Source organism: Pterocles gutturalis, unplaced genomic scaffold (genome assembly GCF_000699245.1).
Source record: "Pterocles gutturalis isolate BGI_N339 unplaced genomic scaffold, ASM69924v1 scaffold18068, whole genome shotgun sequence".
NCBI lineage: Eukaryota > Metazoa > Chordata > Aves > Pterocliformes > Pteroclidae > Pterocles > Pterocles gutturalis.
The window spans coordinates 703-18,419 of NW_010118444.1; the positions used below are offsets into that span (position 1 = coordinate 703).

The 17,717-nt window shown below is 45.2% G+C and overlaps 1 protein-coding gene across 1 annotated transcript in view; it reads left to right on the forward strand.

Annotated features, from left to right (window-relative positions):
• The first annotated feature begins 12,992 nt into the window (after positions 1–12,992).
• GSG1L (GSG1-like) overlaps positions 12,993–17,717 on the forward strand; it is a 48,595-nt gene continuing 43,870 nt past the window's right edge. Inside the window, exon 1 of the mRNA XM_010076205.1 lies at positions 12,993–13,293. Coding sequence (XP_010074507.1) covers positions 12,993–13,293 — 301 coding nt within the window. The remainder of the gene's footprint in view (positions 13,294–17,717) is intronic.

The window sequence follows — 17,717 nt, forward strand, 5'->3', positions numbered from 1 at the left end:
TCAGTATTTCTAAGAGAAACTAAGCAGCCAGTAAGAGCTGCTTACGTGGCTAAACCAGCTGGGAATGAGCAGGCAAAAAATTGCTCCCAGGACTGCAGGCCCTGATCTGAGGCTACGCTCACTCAAAAGGATGCTGACAGTGACTGGACACAACACAATAATTTGCTACATGTGACAGGTAACAATGTATGGTGCCAACAAAACTTACAGATAGTGCCATGGGGTTTCACCAGTGCTTAGAGGGCAGTGATGTGAGAACCTGCCAGACTTCAAAGATGGTTGGAGAGAGCATTGAGAACCTTTTGGGGAGCAGAGCTTTGCAAGACCACCAGCGTTGATAATACTATAAAGGTTCAAGATCACCTAGGCAAGGCTGTCAAAAATATCAAAGTTGGATATGCATGAAGAAAAAGGAAAAAAATAATTAAGGGTGAATTGGTTAAATGAGAGGGGACTGGAATGGAGAAAGGTAAGGAAAAGACGGAGAAGTGTAGAGTCAGGAAATGGGAAAAGGGACAAAAAGATGTGCAAATCATGTGGTCAGGATTGTCCAGGGTGCCTTCTGGGCATCCCTGTGGTTCAACACCACACCTGGAGCAGGACAGTGACGATGTTGTACAGGGCAAACCTGCTTCTGTGGTCAGGAGGGCCAGGGTGAGGGGCAGCTGAAGTGCTTATCAGGGCTGGGGGGGGAAAATCAGGTGAGTGGATCCAGTATCCCAGCATTAACGTGTTACTGGCCACTCCAGGCCTGGGGACATCATTATCTTCCAGATATCTTGTCGTCTTAAGGAAGGAAATTGCAAAAGATAAATTCCTTCCAAGTACAGAGAATTTATAGTGTTCTGTGTATTGCAATTATGGCTGTCGCTTCTAAGAAAAGTCATTTATTACTTGTGAAGCAGAGACTTGTGTTAGCAGGGCATGAAAAGACTTTAAAAGACTGAAAAGCTCTTTTTAAAGCTATCAGTGGGTCTAACGAAATGCAAGAGATCTCTTAAAGAACGTACCTTTTGAAATGTCGTTCTTGCAATCTTGCATCAGGCCATCTGGTGGCAACAAAGCACCGTGAAAAGAGCAGCAGGGGCAGGAGCACGGTGAAAAAAGCAGCAGGGGCAGGGCTTGGTGCAGGTGTCCTCCTGCCCGGGCAGCTCGCACCCGGCCCCTGGCTGGCACCTCGCTGCCGTGTTGCAGCACGTTTGCTCCTTTTCTTCCTGTCCCGGTAGGTTCTGTCTGGTCAGTATTAGGACACGGTGGTTTGGTGTTCAGCAGTCAGATTGGTACTGCTGGATCTGTAGCAAATGGTAGGGTGAGAAAATCAGTGCAAGATGGAGCACTGAAGACTCCGGGCTGGTTGTCGTGATGGTTGGTAATTGCTGAAGAAATGCCTAGCTGCAAACACCCGTGCGGTGGTGGGCCTAGACCAGGAGAAGATTTAGGAGCAAAGAGGAGAAGGGCATGTGCGTGGACTGATAGGACACGTGCTGAGAGACCCAGCAAGTCTTTTGCCCTCCCTGGACCACGCTGGGGCAGCAGGCAGAGGACAGCAACGGTTTGTTGGGGAGGACAGAAGTGCATTCCCCTGCAGGGCCATGAGCTCTTTGTCAAACATTGCCTTAAAGGGCTTTGCCCAGTGCTTGAATTTTCAAGGCATAGCTCCCCATTACAGCGGCCTTGCTGGTAAAGCTGATTGAGGGGGCTCCTGTGCCTCACATTTATCCTTATTTTGTTCCCTATTGATTTGGAGGAGTTCAGTGTCGTGGTTTCTAGTGTGCCCCACAGAGGTGTCGCCATGCGGGAAGCTGTCCTGTTGCTTGCCCACCCCATGGCTATGGGTCTGAAAAGCCTTAGCAGTTCCTCCTGTCTCTTCCCCTCTGACATTGTTGCATTATGTCAGTACCAGCAATTGCTTAGGGAAACAGAGGAAAGCAGGGAAAGAAAAAGCCCTTGAATATGAAGAGCTTTTACAAATTATTTTAATGCATGTTTTCCAGCTGAATATTGAGGATATGTTTCTTTCTCACTTGCAATAACAGATTTTATGCTGTTCCTCCTTGCCAATAAAGCAGTTAAATAGTTGTACAAAACTGCTCAGGCAATGTTAAACAAAAGAAACCTGAAAAAGATCTTGCAAGAGGGAGATAGAAAAGAATTAAGTGCTGCTGCCATCTTAGCAGGACCATATTCAATTTGCATCAGGATATTCCAGTTTGTGTCTGTGGAGACTTGAAGCCAAATTTGAGATGCTGATTGAAAGTCGCTGGAAAGCTTCTCACTTTGAAGTATGTGCTGCATTTTGGTAAGCCTGGAAATCATGTTACAGAACAAGAGCAATTCCTTTGCCATCCATGTACAGGGTAGCACAGTAGCACGGGCAGAGGCAGCTGCCATCAGTCACTCCCTTGAGCTCATTTCCGTGCATTGCAAGAGTTAATCGTGCCTTAGCAGTCATGGCAACAGCTGCCTTTTGATAACAGATTTTGCTCCCACAACCATGATACTTACATTTCAAAGAGGAACCAGACAAGTAACGGCAGCAAAGAGCAATGTGTACTGATGAACTTTGCTCTGGTTCTTTCCATTGATGTGTTCTAGTGGATCAATTTCTTTCAAAATGTTCCTTTTTTCCTTTTCTCAAAAAATATTGTATGAAAATAAAGCACAAACCTGATCACCTTTTCGTTGAATTTTGTTTCTGTGGTGCATGTAAACCTGTGGGACATGATTCGAAAAACCCAACTTTTTCCTGCACAGTTTATAGGAACAGAAGAAATGCTGGTAAGACTGGTTTTTAAAGGGGAAAAAAAATCATTTTATTAAATGCAGACTAGCATAAAACCTGTTGATTACATGAACATTTAAAAAGAGTTACATGATATTACTGGGTGTTGGCAAGGAGGCAAGGAATTCAGTTATCTGCTCTGTGACACCAACTGGCTGGAATAGAGCCCAATTTTTCCTGTGAAGTATATTTCCTTAGAAGTGTATTACTGTTCACAATTGTTAAGGGCTGATGTTAATATACAGTCTAGCATATCACTGTCCAATCAAACCAAAATGTGTATTTTGATAAATTACCAATTTAAACTACTTTCTCCATTATTACAGTATGGTTCTCTCTTTAAACGCTACCTTTTCTGACAAAAATCAAAAAGTAACCAGAATCACTACTTTGACGACATGTTGATTGAATTTCTTGTGAAGGTGGTACTGTGGCCTGCAAGTGAAGTGTTACAAAGATAATATGCACCTAAATCACTGCAGCTAAAGATGTTTGTTGTTTAAATGTACAGACAATTCTGTTGCTATTAAACTATAAAACTGGAGAAATAGAAAATTACTCGGTTCACGTCTCTTGTGGTCTTCTCAAAGAGAACTATTAATTTCAGAAATTACTAAATCAAGGTATAAAAGAAATTAAAAGACGGCAAGGTTGGGTGGAATTGCCCAGATAAATGCTGCACATGGAGCCCTAATTCGGTTTCATTCAGCGTATGGGCTATAATTTAGCTATTACTACAGAAATGGCTGCTTCTGAGGAGTTTAATGTTCATGATTTGTTCGGGATCAAGCACAGACCTTTGTTAAGAGCCAAGGACACGCTCTCTGGCGCAGGCCAGCAGGCAGGGATCCTGCCCTGAAGACACCCTGTTCGCCCCTACAGCCTTCAGTCCCAGAGCGAGGTTTGGCAGGAGCTTGCACGTGCTTTACACATCTTCAGCACTGGAGAAAAGAGGAAACTGCCAGCCCGAACTTCCCTGGCGCGGCTGCGTTTAACGGTGTTAGCGGCTAACTGTGCCCGCACCAGGGTCTGCTGTGCCGCCCCAGCTCGCTGTTTCTCTGTTTCACATTTCCTCACCGTGGACTGAGGAGGAGAGCAATGGCTCTGCAAGGCGAGGTGAGCTGGCTGCGGGCAGCAGGGTGGGAAGGGGTGCCACCTCCCAGCAAGGCGCAGCTCCCCCAGTCCCCACACAGGAGGGTCTGGGGGCGATGACCAGCAGGGTGGGAAGGGTTGCCGTCTCCCAGCAAGGCACAGCTCCCCCAGGACACAGGAGGGTCTGGGGGCGATGACCGGGGTCAGGCTGAATCAGTGGACAAGGCTGCAGCGATGGGGCTGGGGGGTGAGGACTGGGGCATCACCCACGGCCAGGCACAGGCAGAGCTGCAGGGTGGCTCTGGCAGTGACCAAGGGCCGGGAGCTGAGCTCAAAGGCAGTTCCTGGCAGAGAGGGGAGGTCCTGATAAGAATTTTCAGATTCCTCTTGCATAGCAGTCTGATCCCAGCTGACGTGGGTGCACCACATCAGAGCTGGCCTTGGACATAGGCCCTCCAGCCACTGACCACAGGGGGGTTAGCAACCTCCTCTACAAATAAGCTGAAGGATCTCTGTCTTATTTGCTTTTCGGATGTTAACAGCATTTGAATTTTTTTTTATTTTTACATTATCCTATATTTTTTTATCAGATGTCTGAATCAACAGCATGAGGCCAATTTAGAGATACATCAGAGGCTTAAAGTAAATACATTCCACCTGTCAAAAAAGACTTCAGGAAGAGCAGGGAAGCGTTGGCATGGTGAAATAACAAGGTGGGGTGATAGTACAAGCAATAAGGCATCATTCAAAAACCTGAAGTCATGTCCAAATGAGAAAAAAAAAGGATCACAATTTCTGTCTGATGAAATGTAAACACACAATAGATCAGGACAAACAGGATTTGAGATAGAACGTCCTATGAACATCTAAACTAATAATAGATGCTAGAAATGGGATGCTTGCCAAGGAGTCTACAGGGCCAACAGAGGATCAGGTATCAAAGGAGCTCTCAGAGAAGTTAGAGCAATGTCAGAAAAAAACCCTAAGTTTGTAACAACTTTCCTTACTGTGAAGGTGTTTATGAAGGTTCCCATGCTGAATCTTTATGCCAGAAAGCAGAGGATTACCTTTCACAAGTGGATGTGCTTGGAATGTTTGTTCGTTAGGAACAAAATGGATAGATTACTCCAATATTCAGCCTGGTGTTCCTGTGTGTGGGCGGGAGATTTGAATGCTAGCTGTGGTGCATAGCTCCTCATATGATCCCAGGATAATTCAGGCTGGAAGAGAGCCCAGGAGGTCTCTAGTCCAACCTCCTGCTCCAAGCAGGGTCATCTCTTGTGTTAGAGCAGGTTGCTCAGGGCTTTATCCAGTCTGGGCTTGGAAATCTCCAAAATCACAAACTGCACAACCTCCCTCAGCAACCTGTTTACCTTGGCTGTCCTCATGGTGAAAAAATGGCTCCTTAATTCTGGGCAGAAGCACTCTTGCATAATACTGGACTTGTCAAGGCCTCCAGTAGTTTTGTTCTAGGTTTGAAGTTAGCTTGGAGTGGGGGATTGGATCAAAAGCCCTCCAGAGAGCCATTCCAACCACAAAAATTCTACAATTCACATTTGTCAGAATTATTTTAACTGGGCGCTCCATATCTATATCAAATTGTGCAGTCCATTCTGTGTTACGGCTGTTATATTAACATATGCAGAACAATAGACTTCTGTGAAACCTGAATGATTGGAGACTACCAGTAGAGCACATGGTGGAGAAAAGGGATCTCTTCAAAGATGCACATAACCTTAGAGGCCAGGTGGAGAGGTGAAATGTTCGTTACCTGAGACCTTGCTGGAAAATGAGAACAGAAAGGACTTTTCCCTACCCAAAAGTTAGTCAAGGAAGGGGTTGGAAAGAGTAAGTATTCATCATCAGCTGGGAGCCTGGAAATACAACCCCAGACTCCTGAGATGAGCAGGCAGTCCTTACGCTACTGCTGAACTTTCTCCTTCCTGCAACTTCATTCCCATTTAAGTTTCCAGAAGATTTATTGCATTTTTCCTTTTAACAATTGCTCTTTCATTTTGCCCCCCTGCTGAAGCCAGAGAATTCACACGGTCCTGTGAAAGTGGTCTTTGATACAAACCAGCTGCAGCTCTATACTTTTTTACCCATTGTGGTCTTCATACCTACCTCCCACTTTTCAGATGAATAATCCCTATCTGTTCACTGCTATGCTTTCATTCTTTCAGGTAGTGTCCTCATCCTCCAGGCTGCTCATACATCTCATCCCTCCTGCTGCTATCCAGACAGGCTGATGGCTGACATTTTCCCTCTCTGTGATATGTCCTGGCCTTGACTCCTCTTCTGCCATCTGGTACAACTTCATCGTTAATTTTGACACTGTTCCCATCACTCTGCTGAGTTTGGTGCTACCTCAAATGTCCTGCGGTTTAGAGGATGTCTCTCACCATGACATGTGTCATTATGGGATAGTCTTACCCAGGCCTTCTCAGCTTCTCATATTGTCCATGCAGTTTGGCATTTTCTTAGTCACTTCTGCATGATCATTCATTTGTCTTCCAATGTACTGTGAAATATTGTCCCCTGCTAGGCACAAGCTTTCTGTGCACCAGCCTGTCATCCACTTGTTGACCTTTTCTCTTCCACTTGGAATAGTTGTGCAATTATCTAGCTTTGCTATGAAGAGATATCTTTTCCTCTCTGTTTTGCTTTTACTGTCGATCTCTTGATTTTCACTTTTGTTGCTTTGCTTTCTACTGTCTTATCAGGTGGAAAGACCTACTCAAATTCAGATCTGGCACCAAAATATTTAAAATCTGCTTGCTGTATGTATAAATTTGCTGTGTTGTGTACCTTCTGTCTCAATGTAGACTGAATGTGGTATTTTGTAAAATTCAACTTCAGCTTCTAGAGCCAACCCGGCTGTTCTGCCTTCCTGTGGTTGCCAAACTTTGCACTCACCTACAGGATCTCTACTCTGCTTCCATTTGTCTCCGAGCCAGCAACACTACTTGGGATCATGAGCACAGCCTGGGGGCTCTTGATTCATTGGCTTGGAAGGCACCTCCAGTGGCAGAATGTACGCTCAGGCTCTGCAAGTCACACTGGTCCCATCAAAAAGCCATACTTGGACATAAGCAACCTCTCCTGCTCTGCTCCGGTAAAGTCTCTTTTCCCAAATGCATTTTGCACAGGGTACAATTTCTGCAGAGAATATACAGAAACATGAACCCCCAAGTACGGACCTTGCTCAGACAAATCTGCCTGGCCACCCCTTTTTGAACTAAGATCTCATTGCCAAATCATATTGTGCCACTTACAATGCCTGGGCATATGGATGAATCCTAATTATGGAAATAAAATACATGGACATACAAATAAACAACATTATTCTTCACATTAATTGCACCAAATGTCCAGTTTACTCCTTTGCCAGGCAGAAACTGAAAACTACAGTCATTTAAACTTTCTAGCTTCTGTCCCTAAAAATATATTGATAAGAGAAAGGAAAAAAAATTACTTAAAAAAAAAAATAAAAAGGAAGGGCAAGGTGTTACCTAAAAGGAGTTAAAATGCTAGGGTTTGAGTCTATTCAGAGGAAAAAGTCAAATTTTTGTTAAACCCATCTCAAATTTGGTGGCTTTGCCAGAAAGAGTAGGATGAAAAGTTTCTGAGATCTATATAATTTCAAAAGATTTTGATCAACTGTCATGGTGTCAGTGTAACTCTAGCAATGTTTAAAAAAATTGAACTGATGTAAATGAATTCATCTGTAGTTAATGGATTAGGCACCTTCAAAGGCACAGTGGGATACAAAAATCTTTATATGAATGTAGAAAGCAGATGCCTGGGTTATACGTTTGTGTTACAGGCTCTTTGGCTTTTCACGGCATTGCTGTGTTTATTGTGGCTACCTTTGCTTTGGGGCTACTGTTTTGCCAGGCCAAGGAGTCTACAGATATTGAAAGGCTCACACGCTGCCATTCAGGCTTTGATGTGCAAGAATTCTTCTTTAATTGTAGCAGTAAAGAATGTGAATTCTGCTCCTGCAGTTCTTCTACAAGTGTAACTTGTAATAACTTAATGTATCTGAGCAAAGCTAGCCTTAACAGAAGTAAAAAATATTAATTAAACTTTCATCATCTTAATCCAGTCCTAGAGTATACATCTTGGTTGTGAGGAAATCTTGTAACTCCAAGACAGAAGAATACCTAATACAGGGACAAAAGTAGGATACAATTACATTTTGTTCACTCCCAGAATAGGTGGACATGTGCAAATGACCTATTGGGAATGGTACCGGGAGTGTCTCCATTGCTCAGCCTTGACCTTTTGGGCTGACTTTTCAGGCACCTTAGCCAGTCAGCTCTCCTAGACGTGATTTACAGGATGACTCAGGCCTGTCACTTTTTTTCATCTCCCTTCCTCTGCATCGGCTGCTGGAAAAATTAAGTGCAGATACCAGATAAATGCAAATTTGTTATCATCCCGGTCCTATTACAAATATATTGGACCATGCGGTTTTTACGGTGCTGAACGATGAATCTAACTCTGTTTGGGACAGACTGCAAACCAGAGAGCTGCAGAGACCCCAGCTGTTGTCAGGAGACAGAGTGCCTCTAGATCCAGCTTGAGAGCGGCACAGTCCTGGTGCCCGAGAGAGGACGGGCCACACCGACAGCTGATTACAATATGCAGACCAGCTACTCTGAAGGGAGAGTTGGGAATGACTGGCCTACTGACCAGTGACACAAGACCAGGGAAATAGTAGCTTCAGTTACGGGGAAAACAGAGGAGAATCATCAGTTTGTTTTACTGCTTTCCTTTCTGTCAAGGCTGCTGAAGGTCTTCACTACAGTACTGTCAGAAACCATTTCTTACCTGCTCAGTTTAGGAACAAGAGGAATTTCCTGAGCTTGACTCAATGCCCACAAGCAAAACGCATGAAAGACACACTTCAAGTTGAAAGTTAAACTGGAGACCAAGATTTCAGATGGTATCAATATTCAGCCCACCTTCAAATACGCCCTACTGGGACTGTCCACTTGCTGAAGGCTTTATCTGGGTAAAAAAGTCAGAAACGTCTCTCAGCAGCATCACTTAGGTGAGCAGGATTGTACCGCTCGGCCTGTGGGCTGGGAGTGCTAAGCATCACTGCTGAACACAGGCTACTTTGGGTCAGAGTTCTGAGTAAAAAAATTAAAAATTAGGTGAAAACAGCAGAAGGTAGCCTAAATATGGAATGGAAAGGAGACAAACTATACAGGGTTGGCTAATGTACATGGTGGTGATCTGGGGGAAGTATGTAGAGCATTTCCACCCTAGCCCTCTTCTCCAAATACGAAAGTCAATCCTGTGGAGTGACAGAGGTCAGGAAAAAGTTGCCATTTTGCTGGACAGAGTGGGGACAGAGGAAGTATATTGGGGGCACACCAAGAATTCATATTTGTCACGGTAAGAGAACAAAGAAATACGAGCTATGCAGATCTCTATGTCAAGGGATGAAAATTCAGACTAGAAAAGGAGATTTTGAACCATTCACAAGATGAATGAATTGAACCAGTGGATTCTGTGACTCTGAGGTGCTGAGGAAAAGCAAAGACAAGCTAGCAGGAGGGGTCCAACCCAAGGTGGAAGGAAGAACTGGGAAGCCCAGCCCTGTGACACCTGAAAAAGGCAGTGCAAACACATGAGGACGCCTGTAAGAAATGGGAATTTAAAGAAAACCTATAGGGTTTTTTAAATGTTGATTTAAAACTAGCATATAATTCCATGCAGTTGACACTGCTGGTATCAAATAAACAACCAGACTAAGGCCACCATGCCCCCATCATCACCAGAGGACCCAAAGGTAGGGCTGCTTCGCATTTCAGTGAATGGTGCTTCTGTTTCCCACTAGTGAAAAACAGCCTGACTGAAAGGGTTCCTTCGCAAATGCTATCATTATTTTAAATCTTCTGGGTCAAACTTTTTTTCACTAGAGTAAACGCAGAGTAATAACAATTTCCACTGATCCTGTAAGAAATAGTGAAGGAAAAGGGGTTTAGCTATAGCTCATGAAGGTAGTTTTTCTCACAATCAGAGGAAAGCTATTGCTGCAAAAAGGATTTTAAAGGCTACAGTATGAAACCTTCTTCTCTATACTAGTCAAGCCCTTCTGCTTTAATACTAAAGATAATACCACATAAATACAACTTAATCCAGGCATCTGAACTGCCTTCTGCAACATATGTATGATCTTTCCTTTTTTATACACAGCAAATCTGATAAACAGAGATTATATAAAGAGAAATGGTTGGAGCATTACAGCAGGAGTACAGCACAGACTAGCTTCCTTCTTTTCAAGTAATCCCAACATATACAGCCAGAGGAGCCTAATAATTAGGAAAAACCTGAATTCTGTTAGGAAAAAGAGAAAAAGTTGTATTAAAAATTTCCCTGAATCTGAGCATACTTTACTTTGTGCTAAATATTTTTAAATGTTTGAGATTCTAAAAGCTCTATATCACAAAACAAAGCAAATTTATACTTTATTTTGCCTTTTTTTTTTTTAATATACTGCCACAATTTCTGTTCTCAACAGCTCTGTCAGCCTGAAAAAAAACGATAAGGAGGAACAGAAATGGAAATATCTGTTAAGATTAGGAGTAAAAACAAAATCTCATAAGTATTTAGGACAAAATTATCACAGATAACCAAACTCTTTGAATGCCCATCCCTCAGGGAAATGGGCACAAGGAGGAACGGTGTGCAGATGTTGATGCCAGGACCAGAAAACATAAACCACAGAACAGCAGATAGAGAAGATTTGTGAGAAAAGACCTGTAAAGACCTGTATTCACACTTGGAAAAGTGTGATGATTCAGATACTGACAGCCACTTGAAAGATAACCCTGAAGGAGAGCGCTAGCTTTCTTGTGGAGGCATTCTGTCATAGTTTAAATTACATTGTTCATTCCTCTAAGCAGGGAGATAAGCCTGAGAAACACAGGCATGTACACACACATTTCTAAGTGGAATGTCCTGAAACATAAAAATAATTGAAGTAGTAATCCTGTGGTCCTCTAAATAGCTATCACCTGTATTTCTTGCATGCAATTAAAACCAACCAAATAATGTCGATTATTTGCAGCAAGATGAAATGCCGAAAGAACTGGAACATGGAGAGGTGTGGTGCAATGCCAACAGGACGAGGAAGGCTGTGCACAGAGGCACTCTGCTAGCACTGGAAAAATCTGACACTGAGGAGAGAGGAATCATCATGTGCAGGCAGGAGTGGGCAAAATGAAGGCTGCTTAGGAAGGGGAGTGTCTGCAGTACAAAGCTACTTCCCTAGCCTTGCAAAGTTGCCATCACAATTGTTCTCACAGAGCAGCATTTTCTAGTGACTTTCTAGTTCATTTATAAAACAAAATGGCTAAAGCCAAGTAAGCCCATATAAATAATGAAAAATCTCAAAAATAGTTGGAACCAGACCTGGAGGACAGGCACCAACAAAACGCATACTAAAGAGTCCTGTGGCTACCTGTGAGGGGGATATCAGGGAGGCACGAACGGGTCCCTGAAGTCTTGTGTGGTGGCTTGCTAAGGAGAAGCTCCACCTGGTCCTTCCTGGCTTTCTTTAAGGAGATGGAGAAATTACCACCACATTTCATGTCTGTGGGCAGTAAGGCATAGGATGAGCTTTGCGTGTTGAGTCCATGTGCGGACTTAACAGAGCACGGGGTGTGAGATGAGAGCATTGTCCCACCTGTTGGTATGAGCCTGTGTGGCTGCATGGTTATTTCATGGAAACCCACTGCTGGACTGCTCCGAGGGCCACAAGCATCCCCATGGCCCTTGCAGGGAGTCCAGACAAGGCTGTAAGGAAACATCACTCAGTCCACAGCCCAGGAGGTATGTGCAACTTCTTCACCATGGAAAATTGCATTAATCTGCTAAGGACACAGAACCATTGTGTGATGAATGTGGCCAACCTCAGTACCTGGATACAAGGTCTTACAGATTGTACCGCCACCAACAGCAGGTGCCCTCACAGCACTCAGTATTCAGGTACAGCTCTGAGCAATGTGGAAAGAGGTGACAAACTCTACGAGTCAGCTAACCAACGTGATAGGACAACACACTTCTCTTTGGAAATGGGATATTCTGCAGTGCTCCCTGCTCTCACCGCATTGCCCGCTGGCGAGCAAAGGCCAGAGTTTGCTGTAATTAGTTCTCTCCATCTGCACAAACCAGGACCCAGAAAATGTCCTGCAGACCCTCTTCAAGCCGAACATCAGTGTGGGCTGTGTCTGGAAATGAAAGCTTGAGAAAGGGGCTCCACTTGGTGTTGTGAAAGACGCAGGTTTTATTCATCACCCCCTTTCAAATCTAAATTCCTCTGGGGCTTTGCTGACTGCCAGAGCAAGCCTCTGAAGACAGAAAGTTACACCGGCATGTGACAGCAGAATCAAACCCTTGATTCCTCACCACTCACCAGCTCAGAGCAGAAGAGCCAAAGCACCACTTCATCCCTCCTCCTCCTGGACAAATCTCTGCCCTCTGGTACATAAAAAGAGTATTTCGCAGTTCCAAACAATGATGATATTTGGGACTAAGATGTGACGCCTCCCCCCAGTCCAACCCAGCCGTCAGCGTGCTGCAGTGGTCCCTGAGGTCTGCCAAGGACAGTGACACAGGCAGCAGCTGTCCCTGCCTCCCGCCTCCCGCTGGGTTCCTCCTGCCTCGTCCTCCGGGAGCAGGGGCCGCCAGTCCCGCAGCCTGCAGGTGTCTCCCGGCGGAGGAGGCTGCGGAGCCCCTTGGGATCATGTGTGGTACCCGAGCAGATGTTCACTCACTCTTGGTGCGCTCTGCGAGACAGACCCTCTCTGATCCCGTCAGCGCGCTGAAGCACACCGGCTACCAGAGGACGGCCGCACTCCCGCGCCTGCAGCTGCTCCTTTAACGTACAAAGGCAGGGTTTCAAGTGAGGAGAAGAATGGGAGTCTGGCTGCAGCGTTTCCTTCACTGCTACAACAATAGATTGGAAGAAGCTGAGAGTTTTGATGCCTGGAAAACTGGATTCTGAATCGTGAGAGGCTTTGAACTCCCCCCCTTCCAAATAAAACAAAACCCTTTGACTTCTTCTCTCAGCAGGAGGGGGAGGGAGGGTGGATTTACCATGAAGACAAATCGAAGATGCAGAGCCCTGCTAGCAGTGAGTCTGAATCTGATGGCTCTCCTCTTCTCTACAACAGCTTTTATCACGACCCACTGGTGTGAGGGCACACAGAGGGTCCCCAAGCCGAGCTGCGGGAAAGAGAAGAAGACAAACTGCCTCAACTACAGCGGGAATGAGACTGCAAACGAGACAAACCAGAATGTGGTTCATTACAGCTGGGAGACGGGAGATGACCGCTTCCTTTTCAGGTATTTCCACACTGGGATCTGGTACTCCTGTGAGGAAAATATCAATGCTGCTGGTAAGTATAAAACAACTTCCTTCCAGCTTGTGTTGCTTTGTGTTTGCTCAGTGTGATAAAAACACAGGCAGGCTGTCCTGTGCTGTATCTTAAAGCAGATTCACCCTGCAGAGAGAGGCAGGATTTTAACAGTTCTTTGTTGAAAAGCAACCTGTTTCCAGTGAGAGCAAGGATTTGCTTGTTTACCTGCTCGCTGATGCAGGGTCTGTGCTGGAAAGCCAGCCGAACCTGTGATAAGCAGGATGTGCTACCCTCATGGGCACTGCAGCCAGGGACTTGTCAGCGCTTCCCGATGGGAGCTGCTCCATGGGGTGCACAACAGGCAGCGCTGGCAGTTGCTAAGGAGGTTCTGACATCCGATTGTGATTGCCCCCTAAATAACCCCTAGGGCAGTGGTCTGAATGATGGGGAAAGCACAAAGGTCACAGTTTTTACCAGGCTGTAGCCTAGACTGCCTCTTTTCTGGCATCCCTTAAGGAAATGACCACCCACAAACCCTTCCTAGGGGCTGGATTGTGTGTTTATTGGAGTAGAGAAATGGCAGTTAAAGGGCACAACCGGACACAAGAAAGCTCATTTCTGTTCCCTGTTCAGCAATTTACTTGCAGAGAACCACTCAAGAAGACATCTCTCCAGCTCACCAGTGCGTTCATTTCCTCTGCTCTACCCTGGCACTTACCAACAAGTAAAACACTGGAGGGTGGATGGCAGGTAGCAGCCGTGGGACTGGATCAAGTCTCAGCGGATGCAAACTGACAGTCCCTGCTCCCAGACCTCTGGTAGAGCTAACATCCTAACTCTGCTTTTGAAAGAACTTTTTTTCTAGATTAGGTGACTGGAAAATAAAGTTTATAAATGTGACACCGCATGAGAGGGACAATGATGGCTCATGGATGCTGGTTCCTATCTGCTGGGCTGTTCCCATGCTATCCTGCCTTTACCCAGGGAACAGACTGGGGAGTCAGTCCTTCACCGCTGTTGGGAGAGAGGAAGCTAATCACCCCATGCGTGGTGTCTCTGAGGAGACAACCTCCCTGATAATGGGAAGTTTATGAGATCCTGGTAAAACTACTCTGTAAGAATGTGCTATGAAGTAGGGCAAGCTTGGGGAGCAGCTCCCAGTCCACTTCATCCCAAGGTGCTGTGTATGCTCACTGGTATTTCTGAGGACAGTGCTTCAAGAATTAGTTGGTCATTAAAATTCAATTTGAGGTATAAAAAGGAAAGTTCGTGAACTCCAGCCTTGGGACTGGCAATAAACAGCTCCATGCCGAAATGAGTGTAGCAGAGTAATCCTCTTGATGTTAGAAAAAAAGTATAGAAAAAAGATTATTTGTCTTACTGATTTGGAAATAAACTTAGGCCACAGCAGCCTGAACGAGCAGCTTAAGAGTCTCCGACTTTTTTAGCATCTTAGCTGGGATTGGGACAATCAAGCATGCTCAAATTTCGGGCAGATATTGAAAGCTTTCCAAGCCAAGATTTATGTGTGAGGTAACTTGTAACTGTGTGACTCTAGCCCACTCAGAAAACTGAGTTATCTGTGGGAGAAGAGAAATACAGTGATCTGTGCTGGGTAAACAAATCTGTGCTGTAGTGGGTGATTTCAGGAGATAGCTGTAAGCCAGCTTCAGAAAGTTGTGGGGAAAGCAAGAGAGAAGGAGTTGTTCTCCCTCCCCACACTGCCACAGCAGCCACATGTCTGTTTCCTCTTCCTAGAAACACTACCCTGGTGAAAGGTGCTCCTCAGCCAGCAGAGCAGCGGTGACCAGCCTTTAGAAGGAATCCAGCCATGTATGGGGATCGAGGGGCTTAGGCAGACAGCTACCTCCTTCAGGACTTGCCATAGTTTTTTCTAGTAAGGACGGGAATGATATAATGGACACTGGGTCTAAATTTGTCCCTAAGAATGTCAACATAAACTAATTGTGAAAGGTCTTCATCCAGACTTACTGGTTTGTAATACCAGACTGTGAGCATGTTGTCATGGCCTTTTGCAGCCTGACTGGTGATCATTTTCTCTGAGCCCCAGGGCAGTGAGGCGCTAGCACTGTGATCATGTACACCCCTAACAGCCAGTGTGTCTGTGAGCAATCGGTCCCTTAGGCTCCCCACACCATCCACAGCACGCTTACTGCCCATGGTCCTGTAGGTATCACGAGTCATACAGTCACCATCTGGTTCATAAATGCCCTACGGTGGCAGGAGAACATTCAGAAAATACCACTGAGCACACAGATAGTACTGTATTAAATTAGTCAAAATCCCTGGCTTGAATGCGCTCCATACTTTCAATAACATCTTTCTTAAAGCTTTACTAATAGCATCCTGAGAATGACTGCAACAACAGCTTTCCTCCAGGCAAAGTCCTTTCAGTAGCCACTCCATAGCCTCACACCTCTGGCCACAATCGATGGTCAGCACCAGTCCTACAGCTCCGGACCTGTCCCTGGCTCCTCACTGACAATGGCTGAAGCTAAGCAATATGAGTCCCACCAGGAGCACATGAATGCCAGTAACACTCTCTGTGGCTGTGATGCTGTCAAAATCCTCCTGAGACTCCTGCCACACCCAGCCGTGAGCCACATTCTTCATCGAGCCACCAGGCTTTTGATTTCTCTCTCCCTGCAGTCATGGCACTGTCAAAACTTTCTGCTGTCTTCACCGGTGCAGCTGAAACACAGCCGATCTTGTGGCGCAGGCACCACAGGACCAGTTCCCAGACGGGTGGTACTGCAACAAAAGACAGGATTGTAGGGCTCCCAGTTGGCTGGAGGAGCTGGGGCTCAGGCTGCAATCAAAAACATTTTTTTAGTATCTTCTCACTGCATATCTGAAATGTCTATTTAGCTTCCAGAGGCAGAGGTGCAAAAAGCACGCCATACCCCCTCTGCACAGAGACCAGCGAGGCAGGCCTTCATCTTGTTGCAGATTTCTAGTTTTCTCTGACATCTCTAACAGAGATTGAATGCTGTGATTATGTCTGAAATAAATTGTGAATCTAGAGTTCATTTTTATCCAGCATGTCTAGGATGGCTAAAGAATCCAAAAAGCATTTAGCATCTGAGAAATGTAATTGTGAATCCCCTCTGGGAATAGAGGGATTTGAGCATATATATTTCATTGATGGGCAAGTCCTGTAATTATTTAGCACAATTTCTGACTCAAAAATATCCTGAATCCCAGTCTACCAAGAAGAGGATGAAGGCTCTCTTTTTCAGAGTGGGTTCAATGCTTTGGATCCCTCATGGGTGGAGGTACCCTCTGTAAGAGCAATGCACCTCCTGTCCAGAAGGGGATGAAGCTGAAGCGTACTCCAGGAGCTCCATCCTCATGCTGGCCACGAGTCCAGTTCTGCACTCACACACTGCACAGGGCACTTGCTGCCTCCTCCATGAATTCCTTGGCTGTGGCCAGGCATCCCAGAGTCAAGCTCTCCATCATTTCATTTCTTTTTGAGTATGACTTTGAGTGCATATCTTACTTCACACCTGCAGTCTACGTCTGTGCTTGTGTCAGTCCTGGACACCTCACGGGACACCAGACAAGAGATGTGCTAATAGCAGCAGTGGTAAACTAGCTGGTAGACTGCATGACGCAGGGACATATGTGCCATGAAAGAATTAACCCATGAAGTAGGTAAGGTGGGATGCCACATCCTAACACAGAGAGGTGTTTGAGAGCGGGGAAGCAATAACAAGTTAGCTAATTTTGGTCAATAATGTGTTTGCTTTGATTTTAATAGAAAAAACCATGAACTCAGATCTTGGTTTAGTTTCTAATGAACAGACAATCTAGTTGCCTGGGTGCTTTTTAATAATACTGTCCCATTAAAAAAACAATGAGCCTTTCCATCTTGCTCACCACGCTCCATGGAAGTCAGGGAGATGAGGAATGGGTATGCATGGGCTTGTTTCGTATTCTTGGAATTATATTTTGAGGGTAAGGGGTTTGAAGCTCTTTGTATGCTCTGTACCACATATTCCTTAGCACTCTTTAAGGAGTAAACGGTAGAGTGGAACTTACATCGTATGTAAGGATGCATCGAAACGGGACATAAATATGGACATTAAATGTATATTTGAGAAGGAGACAGAGAATGAGAGAGGTATATCCTGCAGAAATTAAGAAATCTGTAACACCTACAGACATGAACTTGCTGAACACTTTCACAGATCCAGAGTGGTACTGCATCACCCCTCTCTCCCCCCAGCGTGTGATAGTAAGCGTATGTGATTCACCGCTGTCCGGAGAGAGGGAATGGGGAGAGGCACCTTCTGAGTATATAGATAAAAGCAAGAGGAACTGGGAATTCTTGCTGGATTATGAGAAATATGATATAATTGGTGTGACTGAAACCTGGTGGGTTCATTCGCATGACTGGAATGTAAAAATTGCTAGTTATAAATTGTTTAGGCAGGAAA